Genomic DNA, 27,926 nt, shown 5'->3' with positions numbered 1-27,926 from the left:
GGCTGTCAGAGGGCACGATGATGTGGTTAGTGCGCTCCCTCTGCCTGAACAGTCACTGCAGAGAGCCGGCAACATTGAGGAGCAGTGGGCAGCGACAAGAGGTATGACCTTTTTTTTATTTTTAATTGCAGCAGCATTACATGGGGCATATTTTAATATGGTGCATCTTATGCGGCATCACTATCCTTTGTGCAGCATTATATGGGGCATATTTTAATATGGAGCATCTTATGGGGCATCATTATCCTTTGTGCAATGTTATATTCTGCAGCCACTCACAAAGATGGTCACACACTGGACCTCATCTTCTTCCACCTCTGCTCCCTATCTAACTCACCTCTTCCTCTTTCTGACTACAACCTACTCACATTCTCTTCCCTCTCCACTTCTTGTCTACAATCCCCACCCCACAAACTTGCACACCCTCGCAGAAATCTTAAACACCTTGATCTACACTCACTCTCTGAATCCCTCCTCCCTCCCACAGACATAAGTTCCCTTCACAATGCGGATGACACTGTAGCTCTATGTAACACCACAATAGTTGTAGCTTTGGAATCTCTTGCCCCTCTCACACATATCAAAGCTCGCAAAATCAAAAGACAGCCCTGGCACACCAGCCTGACCAAAGAACTGAAGCGAGCTTACAGGGCTGCTGAGCGGAGATGGAAAAGATCCCACTCCAACGAGCACTTCATCGCATTCAAACAGTCCTTCACTACTTTCAAGACCACACTCGCCACAGCAAAACAAAGCTACTTCTCATCGCTCATATCCTCCTTGTCTCACAACCCTAAACAGTTATTCAACACCTTCAATTCTCTCCTCCATCCCCCAGCACCTACTCCCTCCCCATTAATCTCAGCTGAAGACTTTGCCACATTTTTCAAGCAGAATATTGAGAACATCAGAGACAGTTTTAGTCGACAACCCCCAGAGCCCTTCCTCCCAACGACCCAGCCCTCCACCTCCAAAACCAACTTCTCCAGCATTACAGAAGATCGACTCTCTATTCTACTCTCAAGATCGCATCTCACCACCTGTGCACTTGACCCGATCCCTTCTCACTTCATCTCAAACCTCGCCACAGTCTTCATCCCAACCCTAACCCATCTCTTCAACCTATCACTGACAACTGGTGTTTTCCCCTCCAGTTTTTAACATGCCAAAATCACACCTATCCTCAAAAAGTCCTCTCTTGACCCATCCTCTGTATCTAGCTATTGCCCTATATCACCTCTCCCCTATGCTTCAAAACTACTGGAACAACAAATCCATCTTGAACTGTCCTCCCATCTATCTTCCTGCTCCCTCTTCGACAGCTTACAATCAGGCTTCCGGTCACACTACTCGACTGAAACTGCCCTAACTAAGGTCACCAATGACCTATTAACTGCCAAGAGCATGTGACACTACTCTATCCTCCTCCTCCTGGATCTGTCCTCCGCCTTTGACACAGTGGACGATTCCCTGTTGCTGCAGACCCTCTCACCCTTGGCATCACAGACTTGGCCCTATCCTGGATCTCGTCATACCTAACTGACCGGACATTCAGCGTCTCCCACTCACACCATCTCCTCACCTCGCCCCCTATCTGTTGGAGTCCCACAAGGTTCAGTTCTAGGGCCCCTGCTCTTCTCCATTTACACTTTTGGCCTGGGACAGCTCATAGAATCTCACGGTTTTCAGTATCATGTCTATGCTGATGACACACAGATCTACATCTCTGGACCAGATATCACCACAATACTAACCAGAATCCCTCAATGTCTATCCGCTATTTCATCCTTCTTCTCCGCTAGATTTCTAAAACTAACATGGACAAAAGAGAATTCATCGTCTTTCCCCCATCTCACGTGACCCCCCCAACGAACCTATCCATTACAGTAAACGGCTGCCTACTCTCCCCAGTCCCACAAGCTCGCTGTCTCGGGGTAATCCTTGACACTGATCTCTCCTTCAAACCACATATCTAAGCCTTTTCCACTTCCTGCCGCCTTCAACTCAAAATTATTTAACGGATCCGTTCATTCCTCAACCATGAATCTGCAAAAACCCTAGTCCATGCCCTTATCTCCCGCCTCAACTACTGTAACCTCCTGCTCTGTGGCCTCCCCTCTAACACTCTCACACCTCTCCAATCTATTCTAAACTCAGCTGCCCGACTAATCCACCTGTCCCCCTGCTATTCCCCAGCCTCTCCCCTGTGTCAATCCCTTCACTGGCTCCCCATTACCCAGAGACTCCAGTACAAAACCCTAACCATGACATACAAAGCCATCCACAACCTGTCTCCTCCAGAAATCTGTGACCTCATCTCCCGGTACTTTCCTGCACGCAACCTCCGATCCGAACAAGATCTCCTTCTCTACTTCCCTCTTATCTCCTCTTCCCACAATCGCATACAAGATTTCTCACACGCATCACCCCTACTCTGGAACTCTCTACCACTACATATCAAACTCTAACCTACCATAGAAACCTTCAAAAAGAACCTGAAGACCCACCTCTTCCGACAAACCTACAACCTGCAGTAACCACTGATCGCCCAAACCACTGCAAGACCAGCTCTATCCTCACCTACTGTATCCTCACACATCCCTTGTAGATTGTGAGCCCTTGCGGGCAGGGCCCTCTCTCCTCCTGTATCAGTTGTGATTTGTATTGTTCAAGATTATTGTACTTATTTTTATTATCTATACCCCTCCTCACATGTAAAGTGCCATGGAATAAATGGCACTATAATAATAATAATTTTAATATGGAGCATCTTATGGGGCCATCATTAACCTTTATGGAGCATTATATGAGGCATATTTTAATATGGAGCATCTTATGGGGCATCATTATCCTTTGTGCAGCATTATATGGGGCATATTTTAATATGGAGCATCATTATCCTTTGTGCAGCGTTATATGGGGCATATTTTAATATGGAGCATCTTATGGGGCCATCATTAACCTTTATGGAGCATTATATGGGGCATATTTTAATATGGAGCATCTTATGGGGCCATCATTAACCTTTGTGCAGCATTATATGGGACATATTTTTCTATGGAGCATCTTATGGGGCCATCTTTAACCTTTATGGAGCATTACATGGGACATATCTTTGTATGAAGCATCTTATGGGGCCATCATTAACCTTTATGTAGCATTATATGGGACATATTTTAGTATGGAGCATCTTATGGGGCCCATCATAAACTTTATGGGGCATTATATGGGACATATTTTGTATGGAGCATCTTATGGGGCCCATCATGAACTGTATGGAGCATTATATAAGGCTTCTGATTCAAAATGGATATTCAAAAACATTTAACCTACTGATGTCTCAATTAATTTTACTTTTATTGGAATCTATTTTTATTTTTGAAATTTATCAGTAGCTGCTACATTTCCCACCCTAGGCTTATACTCAAGTCAATAAGTTTTCCCAGTTTTTTTGTGGCAAAATTAGGTGCCTCGGCTTCTACTTGGGTCGGCTTATACTCGAGTATATAGGGTAATCAAAAATCTTATGCATTTTGCACTTTGGATTGGGATTTAACCAAGCTTTTTATAAAAATTATCATGATTAAAATTGTGAAAGTATTTTGATAGACTGATTTCCAGAAAAAAATCATTTGTATGGACTTCATAAACAGCCTCCATTTTCCAGTACAGTTTGTTCCTGAATTTTAAAGATTTTTGATGAATTAATACATTTCCGTATTTTAAATGATTTTGTAACTTCAATTAATTTTTGTTCCTCAAAGATTCAATGAGGTATACAAAAATTCAATTAAATCTCATTTGCCAAGTGTTTGCCCTTTCTTTTGCAATATTGCAATGTCAAGGTCAGATTTTAATATAGTCACGATAATGTACAAAATGTAATATGATTTTATAGCTTTGCCTGTTAGACCCATGCTGTGGGCTAAAAACCCCCCTTCACTCTGTGTTTTGCTTGCTGGAATGTTTGTGTAGAAGAGGAATTTTTACGACCGCTATAGCTGCAGTTGACAGTTGTGCCAGCTAGAACTGGTCTGATATCCCTCTGAAGACATGCGGTTCTTTGTCCTGTTATAGTGAGATATCGGGCCACCGATTTGGGCTATGAAAATAATAAGTACATTTTGCGAATCTTCATCGGTGGATCTATCAGCCACTGTAAGCGCAAGCCTCTAATTCCAACGGGAAAAAAGTACGGATTTCTCCGGAACTGTGTGTCCCAACTAGCCCGAACTTGATACCAATAGAAAGCCAATTGTAAAATAAGAAGAATGAGGGGTGTGCTGGGATTCTGACATGTTCTGGAGCGGAGATACGAGCATTATACAAATTTGTGTTAAATTTGCTAAGTCTGAGGAGAGGGGAGGAGCTGGGAAAACCAGCCCTGTTAGTGCTGTCACAGGGCTGCAGTTTATAAGTGTCTACACTTAGCCCAGCCTGGAGTCTTACCTGAGGAGCTGTACTATGCACTGGGACATCTGGGCTCTGCCGGCCAGCATGGTTTGCCTGCAATGATCTGAGAACATGCGAGTTTTACCTTTTCTCATTTAATCCCATTATGTTATAATTACCTTTGTACATATTTCCAATTGTCTCTTTTGTAACATCCTTGTAATATTTTGATAAAACACTGCCTAATTTTATGGAGTAAAATATTTAAAATACTAGATTCATTCTTCCTGCTCTAAAACATACCTTAAGTCTTCTGAAGGGAATTACGCTGTTTTGGGTTAGCTTCGGACCTGTTAATCGAAGCTGGTGGCAGCATACCGTGTTCTGTGCCTTTGGGAGTAGTTGTAGTGACGGCTGTTGTGAATTCTGTGGCAGAGCTCCCTCCTGTGGTCACAAGTGGTACTTCGGCTGATTCTCTCTATGAGCTTCCGTTGGTGGAGGAGAGTGGTACTGCGGCTTCTGAGTTTCCTTCCTCAGGTGATGTGGGGAAGTCGTTAGGTGCTGCTCTATTTAACTCCACCTGGTGCTCTGATCCTGGCCTCCAGGAAATGTTCTAGTATAGGACTTGCTTCCTCCTGGATCGTTCCTGTGGCCTGCTGCTCTGCATAGCTAAGTTCCGCTTTTGTTATTTTGTTTGCTGTTTTTTTCTGTCCAGCTTGCTTATTTGGTTTTTCTTACTTGCTGGAAGCTCTGGGACGCAGAGGGTGTACCTCCGTGCCGTTAGTCGGTACGGAGGGTCGTTTTGCCCCCTTTGTGTGGTTGTTTGTAGGGTTTTGTGTTGACCGCAAAGTTACCTTTCCTATCCTCGCTCTGTTCAGAAAGTCAGGCCTCACTTTGCTAAATCTATTTCATCTCTACGTTTGTCTTTTCATCTTAACTCACAGTCATTATATGTGGGGGCTGCCTTTTCCTTTGGGGTATTTCTCTGAGGCAAGGTAGGCTTATTTTCTATCTTCAGGCTAGCTAGTTTCTCAGGCTGTGCCGAGTTGCATAGGGAGCGTTAGGCGCAATCCACGGCTGCCTCTAGTGTGGTTGGAGAGGATTAGGGATTGCGGTCAGCAGAGTTTCCACGTCTCAGAGCTCGTTCTATGTTTTTGGGTTATTGTCAGGTCACTGTATGTGCTCTGGCTTCTATGTCCATTGTGGTACTGAATTACCTTATCATAACAGTACTGGAGGCCAAAAGTACTAATGATTCTCAATAGAGGGAAAAAATAAGTTCTGAGACCATTTTTTTTCTCTGCACTGTGTTTTGCCTTTTTTTCCCCCTAGACATTTGGGTGGTTCAGGACACAGGTGTAGCGATGGACATTAAAGGTCTGTCTTCATGTGTGGATCAGCTCACGGCAAGAGTACAAAATATTCAAGACTTTGTGGTTCAGAATTCTATGTTAGAACCAAGAATTCCTATTCCTGATTTGTTTTTTGGAGATAGAACTAAATTTCTGAGTTTCAAAAATAATTGTAAACTATTTCTGGCTTTGAAACCTCGCTCCTCTGGTGACCCAGTTCAACAAGTTAGGATCATTATTTCTTTTTTACGTGGCGACCCTCAGGACTGGGCATTTTCTCTTGCGCCAGGAGATCCTGCATTAAGTAATATTGATGCGTTTTTCCTGGCGCTCGGATTGCTGTACGATGAACCTAATTCAGTGGATCAGGCAGAGAAAAATTTGCTGGCTCTGTGTCAGGGTCAGGATGAGATAGAGGTATATTGTCAGAAATAAGCCTACAACCTGCAGTAACCACCGATTGACCAAACCGCTGCACGGCCAGCTCTACCCTCACCTACTGTATCCTCACCCATCCCTTGTAGATTGTGAGCCCTCGCGGGCAGGGTCCTCTCTCCTCCTGTACCAGTTGTGACTTGTATTGTTAAAGATTATTGTACTCGTTTTACTATGTATACCCCTCCTCACATGTAAAGCGCCATGGAATAAATGGCGCTATAATAATAAATAATAATAATAATAATAAATTTAGAAAGTGGTCCGTACTCACTCAATGGAATGAAGGTGCGCTCGCAGCTATTTTCAGAAAGGGTATCTCTGAAGCCCTTAAGGATGTCATGGTGGGATTTCCTCTGCCTGTTGGTCTGAATGAGTCTATGTCTTTGGCCATTCAGATCGGTCGACGCTTGCGTGAGCGTAAATCTGTGCACCATTTGGCGGTATTATCTGAGCATAAACCTGAGCCTATGCAGTGCGATAGGACTTTGACCAGAGTTGAACGGCAAGAACACAGACGTCAGAATGGGCTGTGTTTCTATTGTGGTGATTCCATTCATGCTATCTCTGATTGTCCTAAGCGCACTAAGCGGTTCGCTAGGTCTGCCACCATTGGTACGGTACAGTCAAAATTTCTTTTGTCCGTTACCTTGATCTGCTCTTTGTCATCGTATTCGGTCATGGCATTTGTGGATTCAGGCGCTGCCCTGAATTTGATGGACTTGGACTATGCTAGGCGTTGTGGGTTTTTCTTGGAGCCCTTGCAGTGTCCTATTCCATTGAGAGGAATTGATGCTACGCCTTTGGCCATGAATAAGCCTCAGTACTGGACCCAGCTGACCATGTGCATGGCTCCTGCACATCAGGAGGTTATTCGCTTTCTGGTGTTGCATAATCTGCATGATGTGGTCGTGTTGGGGTTGCCATGGCTACAAGTCCATAATCCAGTATTAGATTGGAAATCCATGTCTGTGTCCAGCTGGGGTTGTCAGGGGGTACATGGTGATGTCCAATTTCTGTCTATTTCGTCATCCACCACTTCTGAGGTTCCAGAGTTCTTGTCTGATTACCGGGATGTATTTGATGAGCCCAAGTCCGATACCCTACCTCCGCAAAGGGATTGTGATTGTGCTATCGATTTGATTCCTGGTAGTAAATTCCCAAAAGGTCGACTGTTTAATTTATCTGTGCCTGAGCACGCCGCTATGCGGAGTTACGTGAAGGAGTCCTTGGAGAAGGGGCATATTCGCCCGTCATCGTCGCCATTAGGAGCGGGGTTCTTTTTTGTGGCCAAGAAGGATGGTTCGCTGAGACCTTGTATAGATTACCGCCTTCTAAATAAGATCACGGTTAAATTTCAGTACCCCTTGCCGCTGTTATCTGATTTGTTTGCTCGGATTAAGGGGGCTAGTTGGTTCACCAAGATAGATCTTCGTGGTGCGCATAATCTTGTGCGTATTAAGCAAGGCGATGAATGGAAAACTGCATTTAATACGCCCGAGGGCCATTTTGAGTACCTAGTGATGCCATTCGGACTTGCCAATGCTCCATCAGTGTTTCAGTCCTTTATGCATGACATCTTCCGAGAGTACCTGGATAAATTCCTGATTGTATACTTGGATGATATTTTGATCTTCTCGGATGATTGGGAGTCACATGTGAAGCAGGTCAGAACGGTGTTTCAGGTCCTGCGTGCTAATTCTTTGTTTGTGAAGGGATCAAAGTGTCTCTTTGGTGTTCAGAAGGTTTCATTTTTGGGGTTCATTTTTTCCCCTTCTACTATCGAGATGGACCCTGTTAAGGTCCAAGCCATCCATGATTGGACTCAGCCGACATCTCTGAAAAGTCTGCAAAAGTTCCTGGGCTTTGCTAATTTTTATCGTCGCTTCATCTGCAATTTTTCTAGTATTGCTAAACCATTGACCGATTTGACCAAGAAAGGTGCTGATGTGGTCAATTGGTCTTCTGCTGCTGTGGAAGCTTTTCAAGAGTTGAAGCGTCGTTTTTCTTCTGCCCCTGTGTTGTGTCAACCAGATGTTTCGCTTCCATTCCAGGTCGAGGTTGATGCTTCTGAGATTGGAGCGGGAGCTGTTTTGTTGCAGAGAAGTTCTGATTGCTCGGTGATGAAACCATGCGCCTTCTTTTCCAGGAAGTTTTCGCCTGCTGAGCGAAATTATGATGTTGGCAATCGAGAGTTGCTGGCCATGAAGTGGGCTTTCGAGGAGTGGCGTCATTGGCTTGAAGGAGCTAAGCATCGCGTGGTGGTCTTGACTGATCATAAGAACTTGACTTATCTCGAGTCTGCCAAGCGGTTGAATCCTAGACAGGCTCGTTGGTCACTGTTTTTTGCCCGTTTTGACTTTGTGGTTTCGTACCTTCCGGGCTCTAAAAATGTGAAGGCGGATGCCCTGTCTAGGAGTTTTGTGCCCGACTCTCCGGGTTTATCTGAGCCGGCGGGTATTCTCAAAGAGGGAGTAATTGTGTCTGCCATCTCCCCTGATTTGCGGCGGGTGCTGCAAAAATTTCAGGCTAATAAACCTGATCGTTGCCCAGCGGAGAAACTGTTTGTCCCTGATAGATGGACAAATAAAGTTATCTCTGAGGTTCATTGTTCGGTGTTGGCTGGTCATCCTGGAATCTTTGGTACCAGAGAGTTAGTGGCTAGATCATTTTGGTGGCCATCTCTGTTGTGGGATGTGTGTTCTTTTGTGCAGTCCTGTGGGATTTGTGCTCGGGCTAAGCCCTGCTGTTCTCGTGCCAGTGGGTTGCTTTTGCCCTTGCCGGTCCCGAAGAGGCCTTGGACACATATCTCTATGGATTTTATTTCAGATCTTCCCGTCTCTCAAAAAATGTCAGTCATTTGGGTGGTTTGTGATCGCTTCTCTAAGATGGTCCATTTGGTGCCCTTGTCTAAATTACCTTCCTCCTCTGATTTGGTGCCATTGTTCTTCCAGCATGTGGTTCGTTTACATGGCATTCCAGAGAATATCGTTTCTGACAGAGGTTCCCAGTTTGTTTCGAGGTTTTGGCGAACCTTTTGTGCTAGGATGGGCATTGACTTGTCTTTTTCCTCGGCTTTCCATCCTCAGACTAATGGCCAGACCGAATGAACCAATCAGACCTTGGAAACATATCTGAAATGCTTTGTTTCTGCTGATCAGGATGACTGGGTGTCCTTTTTGCCTTTGGCTGAGTTCGCCCTTAATAATCGGGCCAGCTCGGCTACCTTGGTTTCGCCGTTTTTCTGCAACTCTGGATTCCATCCTCGTTTCTCTTCAGGGCAGGTTGAGTCTTCGGACTGTCCTGGTGTGGATACTGTGGTGGACAGGTTGCAGCAGATTTGGACTCATGTGGTGGACAATTTGACCTTGTCCCAGGAGAAGGCTCAACGTTTCGCTAATCGCAGACGCTGTGTGGGTCCCCGACTTCGTGTTGGGGATTTGGTTTGGTTGTCTTCTCGTCATATTCCTATGAAGGTTTCCTCTCCTAAGTTTAAACCTCGGTTCATTAGTCCGTATAGGATTTCTGAGGTTCTTAATCCTGTGTCTTTTCGTTTGACCCTTCCAGATTCTTTTTCCATCCATAACGTATTCCATAGGTCATTGTTGCGGAGATACGTGGCACCTATGGTTCCATCTGTTGATCCTCCTGCCCCGGTTTTGGTGGAGGGGGAGTTGGAGTATATTGTGGAGAAGATTTTGGATTCTCGTGTTTCAAGACGGAAACTCCAGTATCTGGTTAAGTGGAAGGGTTATGCTCAGGAAGATAATTCCTGGGTCTTTGCCTCTGATGTCCATGCTCCCGATCTTGTTTGTGCCTTTCATATGGCTCATCCTGGTCGTCCTGGGGGCTCTGGTGAGGGTTCGGTGACCCCTCCTCAAGGAAGGGGGGTACTGTTGTGAATTCTGTGGCAGAGCTCCCTCCTGTGGTCACAAGTGGTACTTCGGCTGATTCTATGAGCTTCCGTTGGTGGAGGAGAGTGGTACTGCGGCTTCTGAGTTTCCTTCCTCAGGTGATGTGGGGAAGTCGTTAGGTGCTGCTCTATTTAACTCCACCTGGTGCTCTGATCCTGGCCTCCAGGCAATGTTCTAGTATAGGACTTGCTTCCTCCTGGATCGTTCCTGTGGCCTGCTGCTCTGCATAGCAAAGTTCTGCTATTGTTATTTTGTTTGCTGTTTTTTTCTGTCCAGCTTGCTTATTTGGTTTTTCTTACTTGCTGGAAGCTCTGGGACGCAGAGGGTGTACCTCCGTGCCGTTAGTCGGTACGGAGGGTCTTTTTGCCCCCTTTGCGTGGTTGTTTGTAGGGTTTTGTGTTGACCGCAAAGTTACCTTTCCTATCCTCGCTCTGTTCAGAAAGTCGGGCCTCACTTTGCTAAATATATTTCATCTCTACGTTTGTCTTTTCATCTTAACTCACAGTCATTATATGTGGGGGCTGCCTTTTCCTTTGGGGTATTTCTCTGAGGCAAGGTAGGCTTATTTTCTATCTTCAGGCTAGCTAGTTTCTCAGGCTGTGCCGAGTTGCATAGGGAGCGTTAGGCGCAATCCACGGCTGCCTCTAGTGTGGTTGGAGAGGATTAGGGATTGCGGTCAGCAGAGTTTCCACGTCTCAGAGCTCGTTCTATGTTTTTGGGTTATTGCCAGGTCACTGTATGTGCTCTGGCTTCTATGTCCATTGTGGTACTGAATTACCTTATCATAACAGACGGCGGCGTTGATAATTATTGTTCCTGCCTGAGTGGGAGTGGTTATATCGCCTCGCTGCAGCGTGCCCAATAGTCAGTACATAGCAGGCAGCCTTTCTCGCGACTAATTACCCTAGGTGCAGTACCTTATCTGACCTGAGGGTAAGGGGGCGCCAGAGAGCCGCAAGTTTTCAAACGTAACAGTAAAGCGGGATATACATAAATCCCTGCAGTTCGTGTTTTATTGTAAGAGCAGTGAGATAACTAAAATAAGCCCCTGCTGTAAATAAAGAGGTCAATAGCCTTGTGTGTGTTTTCTTCACAGTGTAGCAGTGGAGGGATAACTAAGATAAGTCCCCCTGCACATGTGATAGCCGTCTGTTGGCCTAAACTCACCCCGATCCATGACGTAGGGGTGACAGTCACGGTGTGAATCGTGACAAATATCCTATATAGTTTGGTGTCATCAGCAAAGACTGACACTTTCCTCTCAATCCCATCCACAAGGTCATTAATAAAGAGGTTAAAAAGGGTTGGTCTTAGCACAGATCCCTGCAGTCCCCCAGCGCTGATTATATCCCATTTACCCTGTAAACTGTGAGCCCTCGCGGGCAGGGTCTTCTCTCCTTCTGTACCTGTGTGTGCCTTGTATTGCTCACGTTCATTATACTTGTCTATAGTTGTCCCTTCTCACATGTGTCCCTTCTCACATGAAAAGCGCCATAGAATAAATGGCGCTATATAAATGTATAATAATAATAATAAGTTAGAGAACGCACCATTTATGACAATTCTTTGCTTCCGGTCATTTAGCCAATTCCTTACCCATCTGCATATACAGTGGGGCAAAAAAGTATTTAGTCAGTCAGCAATAGTGCAAGTTCCACCACTTAAAAAGATGAGAGGCGTCTGTAATTTGCATCATAGGTAGACCTCAACTATGGGAGACAAACTGAAAAAAAAAAATCCAGAAAATCACTGTCTGTTTTTTTAACATTTTATTTGCATATTATGGTGGAAAATAAGTATTTGGTCAGAAACAAACAATCAAGATTTCTGGCTCTCATAGACCTGTAACTTCTTCTTTAAGAGTCTCCTCTTTACTCCACTCATTACCTGTAGTAATGGCACCTGTTTAAACTTGTTATCAGTATAAAAAGACACCTGTGCACACCCTCAAACAGTCTGACTCCAAACTCCACTATGGTGAAGACCAAAGAGCTGTCAAAGGACACCAGAAACAAAATTGTAGCCCTGCACCAGGCTGGGAAGACTGAATCTGCAATAGCCAACCAGCTTGGAGTGAAGAAATCAACAGTGGGAGCAATAATTAGAAAATGGAAGACATACAAGACCACTGATAATCTCCCTCGTTCTGGGGCTCCACGCAAAATCCCACCCTGTGGGGTCTGAATGATCACAAGAACGGTGAGCAAAAATCCCAGAACCACGGGGGGGACCTAGTGAATGAACTGCAGAGAGCTGGGACCAATGTAACAAGGCCTACCATAAGTAACACACTACGCCACCATGGACTCAGATCCTGCAGTGCCAGACGTGTCCCACTGCTTAAGCCAGTACATGTCCGGGCCCGTCTGAAGTTTGCTAGAGAGCATTTGGATGATCCAGAGGAGTTTTGGGAGAATGTCCTATGGTCTGATGAAACCAAACTGGAACTGTTTGGTAGAAACACAACTTGTCGTGTTTGGAGGAAAAAGAATACTGAGTTGCATAAATCAAACACCATACCTAATGTAAAGCATGGTGGTGGAAACATCATGCTTTGGGGCTGTTTCTCTGCAAAGGGGCCAGGACGACTGATCCGGGTACATGAAAGAATGAATGGGGCCATGTATCGTGAGATTTTGAGTGCAAACCTCCTTCCATCAGCAAGGGCATTAAAGATGAAACGTGGCTGGGTCTTTCAACATGACAATGATCCAAAGCACACCGCCAGGGCAACGAAGGAGTGGCTTCGTAAGAAGCATTTCAAGGTCCTGGAGTGGCCTAGCCAGTCTCCAGATCTCAACCATATAGAAAACCTTTGGAGGGAGTTGAAAGTCCGTGTTGCCAAGCGAAAAGCCAAAAACATCACTGCTCTAGAAGAGATCTGCATGGAGGAATGGGCCAACATACCAACAACAGTGTGTGGCAACCTTGTGAAGACTTACAGAAAACGTTTGACCTCTGTCATTGCCAACAAAGGATATATTACAAAGTATTGAGATGAAATTTTGTTTCTGACCAAATACTTATTTTCCACCATAATATGCACATAAAATGTTAAAAAAACAGACAATGTGATTTTCTGGATTTCTTTTTCTCAGTTTGTCTCCCATAGTTGAGGTCTACCTATGATGTAAATTACAGACGCCTCTCTTCTTTTTAAGTGGTGGAACTTGCACTATTGCTGACTGACTAAATACTTTTTTGCCCCACTGTAGTTTCCCCCAGTCCCTGCTTATGGAGCTTCAGTATAAGGCTGTTATATGGAACTGTTTCAAATGCTTTTGCAAAGTCCAGATAAATCACTTCAGCCGCATTCCCTACATCCAGATTTGCACTCACCTCCTCATAGAATCCATGCTGTTTGTCAGTTATTATATTATTATCTACAACATATCTCTGCATGTCATCTCTAATAATGCCCTCAATAATTTTGAACATTTCTGATGTCAGGCTTACCAGACTGTAGTTGCCCGGATCCACCTTCTTACCGTTCTTAAATATTGGTACCACGTGAGCCATCCTCCAATCCTGTGGCACCACCCCTGTTACAAGAGAGTCTAAGAATATGAGATACAGTGGTCTGTCAATTATTGAGCTCAATTCCCTCAGTATCCGTGGATGAATGCCATCTGGGCCAGGGGATTTGTCAATATTTAAATTGCTCAGTCGTAAAGACACTTCTTTTTGTGTCAAATTAGTTATAGGAGGTTGTGAATTTTGATTTTTGCCTTGTTGAATGATACCTGTAACAGACAGTTCATTGATTGGTGTCTGGTTCTGTATTGTGACGCCCCCACAAGGTCTGAGGAGCAAATTCCTTAATAGATGTAAAAAAAAAACATAAATCCATGTGACACATTCCTTTCTGCACTGAGAGTGTCAAAGGGTGTTATAAGTTTATATTCCCAAACTCTTCTGTCTCTCTGAGATTTGAAGTTACCTTTTAATACACGTAATCTCATGTCCATGGTGCTGTGATCTGGGATACAAAAATGTTTTGCCACAGGCAGATCCATTATTTTTTCTCTTATTGTGTGGCGGTGAAAATTCATCCTTGTTCTTAGTTTTTGCCTTGTCTCCCCTACATACAGACCCCCCCAGTTGGACATTTAGTACAAATAATTAAGTACACCACATTAGAAGTGACACAGCTGAATGTAGCTAACAGCTAAAGATGCTCCATGAACAGTTTAATCAATATCATCCCACCATCAAATTAACACTCGACTACTCCAGTACTGAAATTAACTTTTTGGACACCATCATTAAGCTGCAAAACAATGAAATAGAGACATCCTTGTATCAGAAGCCAATCACCCGTCCAACATACCTTAAATGGGACAGTTTCCATCCAAAACACATAAAAAAAACTCTATTGTCTACAGCCAAGCCATCAGATACAATCGTATATGTTCCAACCCCATGGATAGGGATGAACACCTTGGTCACCTCAAAGACCTTTTTGAATCAGGGCTACGATCCAAGAACAATTCAAAACCAAATTACAAGAGCCACTAGAATATCAAGGAATCATCTGCTACATTACAAAGCCAAAGAACAAAATAACAGGGTGTATCTAGTAGTCACCTACAATCCAAATCTGGGGGTGCTAAGGTGAGCTGCACGGAAATTACAACCTTTACTACAAAGCGATGCCCGCTTACAATCCGTTTTTCCACACCCCCCACTACTGTGTTTTAGGCAGCCCCCAAATCTAAGAAGCATCATTGTCAGAAGCTCCCTGTCCTCTCCAACAGCTGCAGGAACCTTTCCTTGAAACCAGAAAAAATTTAAAACCTGTCCATTTATAATGACCACGGACAAGATAAAGATCCCCAATTCACATCAGGACTACAAGATCCCAGGTACTTTCAGCTGCGTCACTTCTAATGTGGTGTACTTATTTGTACTAAATGTCCAACTGGGGGTCTGTATGTGGGGGAGACAGGGCAAAAACTGAGAATTCTCACCGCCATACAATAAAAGAAAAAAGAATGGATCTACCTGTGGCCAAATATTTTTTTGTATCCCAGGTCACAGCACCATTAAAATCTCAGAGAGACAGAAGAGTCTGGGAGTATAAACTTATAACAACCTTTGACACTCAGAGTAGGAATGAATGTGTCATATGGATTTATGCGATTTATGTCTTTTTACATCAATCAAGGAATTTGCTCCTCAGACCTTGTGGGGGCATCACACCACAGAACCAGACCCCAATCAGAGGACAATAAAACATTCACGCTCATAATTTATGAACTGTTCCAATATTTATGGACACAACTGTTCATCACTCTCCCATATTGGTAGTTCTGCTTCACGTCACCGGTCTTATCCATTGCATTATATTTCTGTGCTGTGTTATAAATATGTGATTCTTCAGATTTTTTATTAGTCTATGCCTAATGAAGAGACCTGAATAGTCTTGAAAGCTTGCAATTTGTTACCATCTTTTCAGTTAGCCATTAAAAGGTATCAACCACTGAGGACTCTCAATTCTAAATATTTTTCTATCTACTGGCTAACACGGTACAATTATATCTAATATATAAAGCTGAATGTGTGTATGTGTGTGTGTGTGTGTGTGTGTGTGTGTATGTGTGTCCGGGATTGGCATCTGCACCGTCGCAGCTACAGTCACAAAATTTTGCACAGTCACACGTCTGGACCCCGAGAGCGTCATAGGCTATGTTGTGAGGTGAAATTTTAACCCCGCGCTTTCCAATTCACCAAACAATTTTGCCCCTATCTACATAATGGGAAAAAAGTGAAAGGAAAAGTGTTGGAGGCAAATTGACAGCTGCCAGATGTGAACAAGAGCGATGGCGCCAAAGAGTATATACTGTACAGTTGCTAAGGTGGGGCCCCGACATGGGATACTCACCACACACGGGGATATGAGCACACACAAAATGGGCCACACACTACCACGTGCTTGAACACATATACCACCCTCAGCACACATTTCACCACACATACACCAACCTCGCCACATAAAAGTCGAAACACAAAAGTCGCCACTCAAAACTCGCCACGTGCAAAACTCGCCACATGCAAAAACTAGGCTCACGCAAAACTCGTCACAAGTGCAAACCTCACCTCATGGAAAACTCGCCACACGCAAAACTTGCACACGCGGAAAAATTGCCACATGCACAAAAGTTGCAACACATGCAAAAGTTGCCTCACACAAAACTTGCACATACTCAAAAGGCACCACACATAAAACTCGCCATGCGCAAAACTCGCCATGTACAAAACTTGCTGCACACAACTTGCTACACTAACCTGTCACATGCAACTCGACACACAAAAAGTTGCTACACGCATGTTGCCACACAAAACTCATCTCACAAAAGTCGCTACATGCATGTCACCACACACAACTCAACACACACAACTTGACACATGAAACTCGCCCTAAAACACACACAAGTCTGGTATTATCCTTCAAAAATAAAAATCTGATTAATAAGCAGACAAACTACAAGAGCAACAAATGTACCATGTAGGAAATACGGCAGCTGTCAGTCACATGACCTGTCTATTATGTGTATGTGTGAGCTAATATATACGGCCAGTGGGAGGGCTTCCTGTTGGCTGGGGATTTATCAGGCTGCCAATTTAGCTTACAAATACTGAGGTAAAAATACTGAGCAAATAACGTGTGAACGAGGTCTAATACAGGAGGAGATGACACACAGATATATACTATATACAGGAGAGATGACACACAGGTATATACTATATAGAGGAGGAGATGACATACAGGTACATACTATATACAGGAGGAGATGACATACAGGTATAAACTATATACAGGAGGAGATGACACACAGGTATATACTATATAGAGGAGCAGATGACCTACAAGAATGTACTATATACAGGAGGAGATGACATACAGGTATATGCTATATATAGAAGATGACATACAGGTATATACTATATACAGGAGGAGATGACCCAGATATATACTATATAGAGGAGGAGATGACATACAGGTATATACTATATATAGAAGGAGATGACATACAGGTATATACTATATATAGAAGATGACATACAGGTATATACTATATACAGGGGTGATGACACAGCAGGTATATACTATATACAGGGGAGATGACATACAGGTATATACTATATACAGGAGATGACATACAGGTGTATACTATATAAGGGAGATGCAAACATGTATATACTGAGGTGAAAATGAGGGGTGTGAGGTGAAAATGAAAAGGTGTGAGTGCAAAATGAGAGGAGCGAGGGAAAATAGTGGAGTGATCGGAAAATGACAGATGTGAGGTCGAAATGACAAGTGTTAGGGGGGAATGAGAGGAGTGAGGGACAAAATGAGAGGTGTGAGGGAGAAAATGAGAGATGTGAGGGGGAAAATGAAAGATGTGATTGGGAAAATGAGAGGTGTGATGGGAAAATAAGAGAAGTGAGGTGCTATAACTAACCACAGATATTTACTATGCCCAGGCAACGCCGCGCTCTTCAGCTAGTATATATATATATATATCTTTCCTGTATCACAATTAAATAGAAAATAATATTCACTGCGCTTCATGCCCAAAGTACCAACGTGGAGGGCAGCGAGTATTCTGGCAGCTTTCCTCTGCTTGTAAGCAGTGCATAACATTACTGTCATGCGCTGCTTACGAGCTGAAATCAGCTGTTGGCATCAGAACAAAACGCTGCAAGGGAGCACAGGGAAGGCAAGTAGGATGGCTTTTTTTTTCAAATGTTTTTCGGAAGAGGGCCATGCATTCCAGGATAGGGATGAGGGCCATGCATACCAGGATAGGGATGAGGGGCCATGCATACCAGGATAGGGATGAGCGGGCAATGCATACCAGGATAGGGATGAGCGGGCCATGCATACCAGGATAGGGATGAGGGGGCTATGCATGCCAGGATAGAGACGATGTGGCCAAGCATACCAGGCTTATACTTGAGTCAATAAGCTTTCCCAGGTTTTTGTGATAAAATTAGGTGCCTCATCTTATATTTGGGTCGGATTATACTTGAGTATATTCGGTAAGTGGGCAAAAAATTATTACATTACATTAGGACAAAGCACTTTGCTATGACATTGATTTGTGTGTTTTTTGGTTTAAAGTTTGACATGTAACAATCAAAGGAATGACAAATAGTAAGAACTTACCAAACTCAATGAAGGAGTAAGGTCTAGATACGGTGGGAACCTTCTTTCCATGTTGCTCATCAAATTCATTATACAGATCTTCAAGATAAGCAAATGCGTGTTTCTTAGGAAATGACATTTCACAGAGCACAAGATAGCAAACGCCCTTTTCAATTAAGTAGCTGTAGTGAAGTACAAAAATGATTTATACAGTGATTAATGACGTCAATGAGTTATCCATGAATCTTTTTCATATCAAAAGCCCTGTCATTCAAGTAACAGCTGTTTTAAAAGTAAGTTGCAAATTTAATGCTGTTAATCTGTGCTGCTGGAGTGGACAACATTTTGAACGCTAGTACACTAAATTTAAAATCATTGTGTCTAATTCGAAGTAAAACTAGCTATCAATACTATGGGGATCATTAAGTAGAGAACACAAATTATCCCCCTAAAATAGATTACATATGCATTAAAAATACCCGCAAAACAAAAGAGAAAAACAGATAAAACACAGTGAAAAAAAAAGCCCCCAAAAAGGAGTCAGAAAAAGGGAGTCTCTATGTAAAATGGCCCACTTCGATGCCAGGCACAGCCACAGGACACTAACAATACCCTACAGATAAATCCTATAAATTCATACTACCTAGCACCCTACATAAATAAAGACTATGGGGTATGCATATCTATTAAATTATTTTCAAGGGGGATAATTTTTGTTTACCCTATTTAACTGCTTCCCCCTCCCCCAGGCGATTTTCTGTTTTTTTTTGCTTTTTGCTACCCTTCTTCCCAGAGCCATAACTTTTTTATTTTTCCATCCACATAGCCGTATGAAGGATAGTTTTTGCGGGATGAGCTGTACTTTTGAATGACTTGAAAATTCCAAGTGCAGTGAAATTGCAAGAAAGTGAAATTCCACAATTTTTTTTATTTACCATGTTCAATAAATAGTAAAACTGACAAGCAATAGATTTCCCAGGTAAGTACGAGTTTGTAGATACCAAACATGTTTTTTATTGAAGAGGTGAAAAAATGCAAAATTTGAATGAAAAAAAGTTTTTGCATTTGCTGATATTTTTCGAGACCTGTAGAGTTTCCATTTTTCGGGATATGGGGCTGGGTGAAGGCTTATTTTTTGAGGCTTGATCTGATGTTGGATAGATGAGTGACAGGTGTAGGCCTGGTGCTCTAAGAGCCCTGCCAAATTAAGGCAACACACATTAAGGAGAACCAAATTGGAGTCCAAAACATTTTAAAAATTAGGTGCAGACACCAGGAAAAGTGGCATCAATTCACCCACAGCAGAAATTTGATAATGTCACCCCAGCAGTTAGCCATAGGCCATGCATGAGGTATCAGGATCTGGGCCAGCACTTACATCTTTGAACTGAAGTTTAAATTAAGATGGAGTGGGTGAAGGACCGGTGTAGGCCTGCTGTGCTGAGAGAACTGATACCTCATGCAACAGCTCAAACTGCCATTTTTCTCAGCCACACTCAGGTGGCACAAATATCACATTGGTAGACAACTAATGTTAGAAACATAAGGATAGTAATACAGGTAGTTGACAAAGTAAGTGCAGGCCTGCCGGTTTGAGAGCCCTATTGCTACAGGCAACACATGAAGGAGATCCAACTTGGAGTCCAAACATTTAAAAAAAATATTGCCAAGCACCTCTAAAGAGGTATCAATTTCCCCAGATTAGAAATAGTATAATGGGTCTCTGACCCTCCTTCCACTACAGGCAACACATCAGATGGAGACCCAACTTGGAAGCTTCACATTTCAAAAAATGGTTTGGAACATCAGATGTAGCAACAGCAGGCACAGAAGCCACAACAAAGGAGCCACAGAATGCAATAATTCAAGATCAATGCAGCACATTAAAAACTATACCATCGCCTAGTCTGCGACTGGTGCAAAAGTCAATGGAGATACAGGACTTGGTCATCTTGATGAAAGCTAGGTAGTCTACACTTTCAGGGGAAACCGGATGAGCTTATCCGTTAGGACACTAGAAGAATCGCTGAAGACACCTGAGAGAACACTGGCTGCCAGGTGTGACAGACAAGCTCAGGCCACTCTTTCATTTTTGAAGACTAAAATGCAAAAGGGCCAACCACCCCCCAGATGGCATTGATATTGAGCTCGAGATATTCCTGCACCATTCTCTCCAGTTGTTCACAACATGTCATACTTGTACTCTGTTCTGCTGGTCCACAGGCTGGTATAAAAAAAAATGTGTGAAATGACTCACAGAGATTACTTCTACCACTTACACTGCTGCTGCTAATGTTTTTGCATTGACGACTTGACATTCCCGGGGTTGGAAGTCTATAACTGAGATGCACACTGTGTGCCTCACCGCTGTCTTGGGGAAAACCACTCTTAAAGGGAAGGTGCCACCAGTTTTTTTGTATTTTTTTTTTGTGAAATTAAGCTTAAAATAGTAAATAAAATGTATTAATGCAATGTTTGCACTGTTTGCAAACATTTCTATATGAAAAATATTATATATTTTCTTAAAAATATATATATTGACCACTAGGGGGAGCATTTTCCGTTTTAGACCTCAAGCAGCTATAGTAAGACTTACCAGCTTAAGGCCATGTTCACACTATGCGGTTTTTACTGCGGAACCGCGGCGATTTTGCCGCTGCGGGTCCGCAGCTGTTTTCCATGCAGGGTACAGTACAATGTTACCCTATGGAAAACAGAAACCGCAGTGCACATGATGCGGAAAAACCCGAAAAAAACCGCGCAGAATTGCTGCGGAAAAAAAGAAGGACCATGTCACTTCTTTGTGCAGAATCGCTGCGATTCTGCACACATAGAAATGCATTGATCCGCTTACTTCCCGCATGGGGCTGTGCCCACCATGCGGGAAGTAATGCGGATAATGTGAGACTCTCCTCCAGGCCCCGGGAACCATATTTGTATTAAAAAAAAAAGAATTTAAAATAAAAAATAATGTTATACTCACCTCTGAAGTCTCAGCGCTGCACGCGGCCGTCCGGTCTCAGGTTTGCTATGCGACCAGGACATTCGGTGACGTCGCAGTCACATGACCGTGACGTCACTGAAGGTCCTGGTCGCACAGCATCTTTGGAACCGGACCGCCGCCTGCAGCGCCGAGGAGATCGGGACGTCGGAGGGGGAGTATATCATCATTATTTTATTATTTTTACACTACTATTGATGCTGCATATTGCTGCATATGCAGCATCAATAGTAGGGGTAAATCCCGCAGCGGAACCCGCAGGACAAACCGCGATAAATCTGCAGGGATAACTGCAGCGGGTTTGCCCTGCAGATTTATCAAATCCGCTGCGGGAGAACCCGCAGGATAAAAAAGGAACGTGTGAATGTGGCCTTACTCTTTGCTGGAAAATTGGGGCAGTAACTGCTGACATCACCATTTCCCTCCCCTTTTGGGTGGTCTAATATCCCTGGGGCAGAATGAAGAGCAGCATCACAGGGCAGAGCCATTTTGTGTGTGATTGCCCTGTGACCTGCTATCACCAGCAGTTACTGCATCAGAAACACAGCTACAGAGTTTACAAAAAAGCAAAACACAGTGGGCTCAGCAGCATGGTGGACTGGAGGAAAAGTGAAGACATGTGGTGTTTATGTATGGAGCAGCATTATCTGAGCAGAGCTGTCTGTGACTCATCCCTCAGTAAGATAAGAAGGAGGAGATTAAGGTCTGCAGAGAATGGCCAGGCATTGTGGAGGGAGGGGAAAGATACATTGTATGGCAGAGAGAGAGAGGCAGGCTGTGAATGCAGCTTACCAGAGATCACAGGGTCTGTGTGTGAGAAGGCGGAGACAGAGCAGGAGAAGCACACAGGAGATTGGCAGATAGCACTGGGCTATTATAAAATGGCAGCTAGTCACACCTACAGCAGTGAGTTGTGCAGCCCACAGAGGCGTGCCCAGCTCACTGCTAAAGCAGCTACAAGGTTAGAGATAGGAGATAATAGACCGGCGCTGACCCTATGTCCATGGGGTGCCATAAAATGACACTGATCGTGTTGTGAACTGCTGTGAAACCAAGATGTCAGCCCCCAGTGCCTTCTTTAAACTCATATTACACACGTAATCTGTTTCACATGCATTTAAAACTTGGTTATAGCAGCATGTTATGCTACATTACAGTGATTTATTAATGATCTACAAACACGGTACCTTCCCTTTAAGATGGTCTACAAGCGTGTTTTAATACTCCAGCAGGCGTGCGGGTCCCTTTCCAGGGGTGGGAAGCATCTGACAAAATTTACGTTTGTACCGTGGATCTAACAAAGTGGCAACCGAGCAGTCAGCACTATTTCTAACCATAAGAATATGGGCATAATGTTGCAGATAGTGTAGCAAGAAGGCATTCATGTGTCATGCGTTTTCCATGAGATCCAGGTCCATGGTGTGTTAGTGGTGAGGTAACACTCAAGCTTTCTTCCTCTGTCTCCTTCCACCAACCACAGACAACAGAGAGGGTATCATTATTCTCTTCATCTCCTGACTGTTGCGCGGCCATCAGCTCCTCCGTCTCATCCTCCTCCATTTGCATCTCAGCTCCTGCACCTTCATTAACAGTTTATCTGGTACAATGAGCTCCCCTCCATCACTGTATTCCACCCTTTCATGGCACCCGCCTGTGTGATGACAGTCCGGGACTTAAGAGTTATTGTTATCCCTTCCACAACCTCCCCTGCTTCACTTCATCATCTGGGACCATCACCTCCTCCCGCTGACTATTCATCATGTGTTCCAGTATGTAGATGACTAGATTAGTGCTGCTGATGACAGCGTCGTCAGCGCTAACCACCTTAGTAGCCATTTCGAAACTGTGCAGAGAGTCCTTCATCTGTGCCCACTCCGCAAGCGTGATTTGCACCACATACGCACTGCGATGGACCAGGCTATGCAAAAGGACATACTGCACCAGGGTTTGTCACTGCTGCCACAATGGCTGCTACATGTGCAGAGTGGAATTCCACAATGTGGGAACATCGCATAACAAACGGTTAACCGGTAGGCCAAAAGACTTATGTAGTAATGGAAATTGATGACGTTCGGGGTGTGAATGGCGGAATTGAACACAGATCTGGTTCCATGGAGTTAAACCTTTTTTCCTTTTGGACTATCGGGGGTTAATGTCAGTTTTTCCCCGCTGGCAAGCTGGTGTAATTGCATTGCTGCTGGGTCAGCTGATGTGGGCGGTGACTACTCCCACCATCCTTTAAAAGGTCACCTGATGCATCAGCTAACTGTCGGTGTTAAAGCAATCTGCAGTGACCAAGCTGGAGTAAGGAGCTCTCTGGGTGCAGTTGTGCTTCTGCTGAGTTCGCTGATCTGGTGCCTTTCTTCTGCTGTGCAGTGCTTTGCAGCAGAGAAAGCCAAGTGTGAAATTTTTGTTACCTTGCCCCTTAGGTGTCTGTCACTTCCCGGTTTATTATCTGCAGTGGTGCGGCCAGTGGCCGTCATTGGTCGGTGCACTAGCCAGGGCAGAGTTAGGTGACAGTTAGGGATGAGGTATCCTGACGGTGATGGGGGGATGGACCAGCATAGGGCATTAGGGTAGTGCAGGGTAAGACTCAGGTTTGAGCTCAGGTGGTGACCATTCCCTACGGGAAGGGCCTTCCTCTCACCTTTTCCATCCAGCTGTTTGTGAGTTGTTCCGTCCGTTGACCGACCTCCTGTTTGGCTGGTTCACACGGTGACACCATGCTTTCTGCAGTAGCGCATCCAGGCCGGGATAGTGGCAGAGAAATTGCTGTACTACCATGTTGAGGACTTGAGCCATGCAAGGCACGTGTGTGAGGTTGCCCCAGCGTAGGACCGCCACCAGGTTTGCACCATAATCACACACAGCCTTCCCTGGCTCCTGGTTCAGAGGAGACAGTCATTTCTCAAACTTGGCCTGAATAGTTGTCCTCAACTCTTGAGCTGTGTGACAGCGATCTCCAAGGCATATTAATTTAAAAACTGCCCGACTGCGTTAAGCCCTGGCTGAGCAGTACGGAGGTTGGGGGGATGATCTCTGCACAGTTAGAACGCGTATCCCATTATCGGAGAGGATGAGGACACAGGTGGTGGAGACAGAAGCAGTGGAGGAAGTGATTGATACAGAGGATTGTCCCGTAAGCCTTGGGGATTGCAAGACTTGTGGAGCAGACCCTTGTCCACCTGCTCCCACAGCCACCAGAGTCACTGAGAACCCAGTCAGTGAGATGTAATGCCCCGGGCTATGTTTACTCGTCCAGGTGTCAGTGGTGAAATGCACCTTGGCAGACTTAGATTTTTCAAGGAACGAGTGATGTTGTCTGAGACATGCTGGTGTAGTGCAGGCACAGCTTTCTTTGAGAAGTAATGGCAACTGGGCAATTGCTACTGGGAAACTACAATTGCCATCAGCTTTCGGAAAGCATTTGTATCCACCAGGCGGAAAGGCATTTCTGTGGCCAACAGATTGGAGATGGTGGAGTTTAAGGTCATAGCTTTGGCAAGTGTAGGAGGAAAGTCTTAGTTACTTACCGGTTAATGGTGTTTTTCAAAGGTCCATGACAGCACCACCTGAGGGGATCCGCCCTTCAGGAACAGGAAACCTACAGATACGGCACCTCTCCCACGCATCAGTTGGATTACAGAGCCCAAGAGAACCACCAAGGTTAATGACATGATTTATGTACAATACTATTACTACTAAGTAATCCACTAAAATGTGGATCATAAGAGGAAGACGTGCACACCCAGAACTAAAGAAAAAAGGGAGGGAATATACGGGTGCTGTCATGGACCTTCGAAAAACACCGTTAACCGGTGAGTAACAGACTTTATTTGAACGTCCAGGATAGCACCACCTGAGAGATTTACAGAGTAAAAACTAATTTAGGGAGGGACTACAGCCTGCAGCACCCTTACACCAAAAGAGATGTCTGAGAAAGCACCCGGATCTAGTCTTTAATGGTTAAAAAAAAGTGCTTGGAGAGGACCAAGTAGCAGCCTTACATATTTGGTCAATCGAAACCTCCGATCTCACAGCCCATGAGGCTGCCATGGCTCTAGTGGAATGCGCCCTCAGTCTTCCAGGTGCCGACCTGCCCTTTAAAATGTATGCTAGTGAAATAGCCTCCCTGATCCACCTAGCTAGTGTGATTTTTGATGCCCTAAGGCCCTACCTAGTGCCCTGATAGGAGACAAACATGGCGTTATATTTTTTCCAGGGATCAGTAACTGCCAGGTATTCTAGGAGACATCGAACTAACGTCCAGGGCGTGGAGTTTCTCTTCCTTTCCGTTAGTAGGATTAGGGATGAAGGACGGGAGGACTATTTCCTGTGTTCTATGGAAAGTGGAGACTACCGTAGGCAGGTATGCTGGGTCAGGTCTAAGTATAACTCTATCGTCCGTAAATTGTGTATAAGGAGGACGCCTGGATAACACCTGGATGCCACTTACTCTACGAGCTGAAGTCAGTGCTACCAGGAAGGCTACTTTAAGGGATAGAACTTTTATAGAGGCCGCAGATATAGGTTCAAATGGGGCCTCTGTCATGAGGACTAGGTTTAAATCCCACAGCATAACCCTATCTTTCATCATTGGTCTGGACCTACTTGCCGCCTTAATGAACCTATCGATCCAGTGATTACCGGCGATGTTACAGCTAAAAAGAGCTCCTAAGGCTGACACCTGTACTTTAAGGGTACTAGTGGATAGCCCCATGTCCAGAACTCTTTGTAGGAATTCAAGGATCTCATTTATCGGTGTTGATTGGCCGGCTACCACCCCTATGTCCTGAAGGAACCTTTTCCAAATTCTGACGTATATTTGGGTCGTGATTACTTTCCTGCTCTTAAGGAGGGTATTAATCAGGCCTGGGGAAAAACCTCTATCTTTCAGCAGTGACTATTCAAAATCCACGCCAACAGATGAAGGCCATCCACTTGAGGATGGTAGACTGGGCCCTGGGATAGGAGATACGGGATGTCTGGTAGGAGCCACGGGTCGGACACTGACATAGTCCTGAGGCAAGAGAACCATGTCCTCCTGGGCCAAAGCGGGGCGATTACTATAACTCTCGCCCTTTCTTGATTTTTCTCATCACCAGGGGCAGTAGAGACAGTGGAGGGAAGGCATAGGCTAGCCTGAAGTCCCACTTTCCTAAGAAGGCGTCTACTGCCAAAGGGTCTTCTCTGATATTTAGTGAGCAGAACCATCTCACCTTCCTGTTTTCTCTGGTGGCGAAGAGATCCACCTCTGGCTGACCCCACCTCTGCACAATCAGGTCGAAGATGGAGGTTATTAGGAACCATTCCCCTTGTTTTAGGAGATTGCGGCTTAAGTAATCCGCTGTGGTGTTGTCTTTTCCATTTATGTGCAGAGCGGTTAAAGACAGAAAATGATGCTCTGCTAGTTGGAACAACCGTTCTGCTACATACATCAGCGGTATGGAACGAGTCTCGCCTTGGTGACTTATATACGCCACGGTGACCTGATTGTCAGAGAACACTCGTACGTGATGGCCCTGTAGATACACAAGGAGTGTTTTAGCCGCCTGTTCCACAGCTGTTAACTCTTTCAGGTTACAAGACATCACTACCTGGTGATGCTCCTATAGGCTCTGGACGAAAACCCCACCCATATGAGCCCCCCAACCGGAAGGGCTTGCATCCGTGGTGACAATACGGGTTATGTTTTATTCCCAGGGGTCCAATCTGGATAGATTATTTCTGTCTAGCCACCAATTGAGGGATTTTATAGTATTTCGGGATAGAGTCAGCTGGCCCTTAAGATAACCCACAAGAATTTTTTGATGTAATAAAACCTTGCCCTGCAGTTTCCTTGTATGGAACTGGGCCCAACGGACAGCGGGAATACAGGACGAGAGAGAGCCCAAAAGAGACATGGCTTTCCTCAGAGACATGGTGGGATTGTTGGAGGCGTTCAGGACCTGATAGTGTAGGTGGACTGACTTTTCAGGAGGCAGACGGCATTCCTGATTCTGGGAGTCTAGGATTAGGCCTAAGAACTGTTGAACCCTCATGGGCTCGGTGAAGTCAGGGGTTTCTTCTGCCACCTGTGAAAGTGGGGGAATGAGTAAAGGACAACGCCTTAACTAGGGACTACCGCTCCCCTTTATTTAATCCTCTACCGTCTGTCGTAAACACGGCTGACAACTTTTTAGGGCAGGTATCTGGCAAGGGACAATTAAAAAGGGCACACTCCGTTTTTCACTTTACCAGAGCATTTCTTCCCCTAGAAAAATAAATAAGGGAATACTGCATCAGGGTACCGGATCATGGGGGGGGGGGGGAGGGACGAGCTGGATCCTTCAGCCTGGAACCTCTGCGGCTGGGCTGCTCGCTTCGTCCAAGATTCTTCAGCTGGGAGTTAGCATGGGACCTCTCTGAGGCACGCTCCTGCTCTACGGGAGCTTCCGGCTCATTCATTGTAGTAATGGGCTAAAAAGCAACCCTGCAGCATGTCTTGTGCTTTATATAGCCCTCCCCCGCATCCGGGTCAGCAGGTGTAAGTGTAGCCAGGGGATTCGACCCCCCATTGGGACGCTACCTATCCCATCCCTCTGTGCTCCCCCCGTCGCTAAAACCACCGCCCCGCACCGCCGCGACTCGGGGCGCCCATAAGAAAAAAAGCCGGCCGGCATCTGACTTCCAGACTGGCG

General features: G+C 44.8%; 1 protein-coding gene across 1 annotated transcript in view; it reads right to left on the bottom strand.

Annotated features, from left to right (window-relative positions):
- SEC22B (SEC22 homolog B, vesicle trafficking protein) overlaps positions 1-27,926 on the bottom strand; it is a 173,593-nt gene that overhangs the window by 56,546 nt on the left and 89,121 nt on the right. The window contains exon 3 of the mRNA XM_069737155.1: positions 18,267-18,427. Within this exon, the coding sequence (XP_069593256.1) occupies positions 18,267-18,427 (161 nt within the window). The remainder of the gene's footprint in view (positions 1-18,266; positions 18,428-27,926) is intronic.

This window comes from Ranitomeya imitator, chromosome 8 (assembly GCF_032444005.1).
Source record: "Ranitomeya imitator isolate aRanImi1 chromosome 8, aRanImi1.pri, whole genome shotgun sequence".
NCBI lineage: Eukaryota > Metazoa > Chordata > Amphibia > Anura > Dendrobatidae > Ranitomeya > Ranitomeya imitator.
Note: the sequence above shows the minus strand (reverse complement) of the source record. Positions and strands in the feature narration are given on the sequence as shown.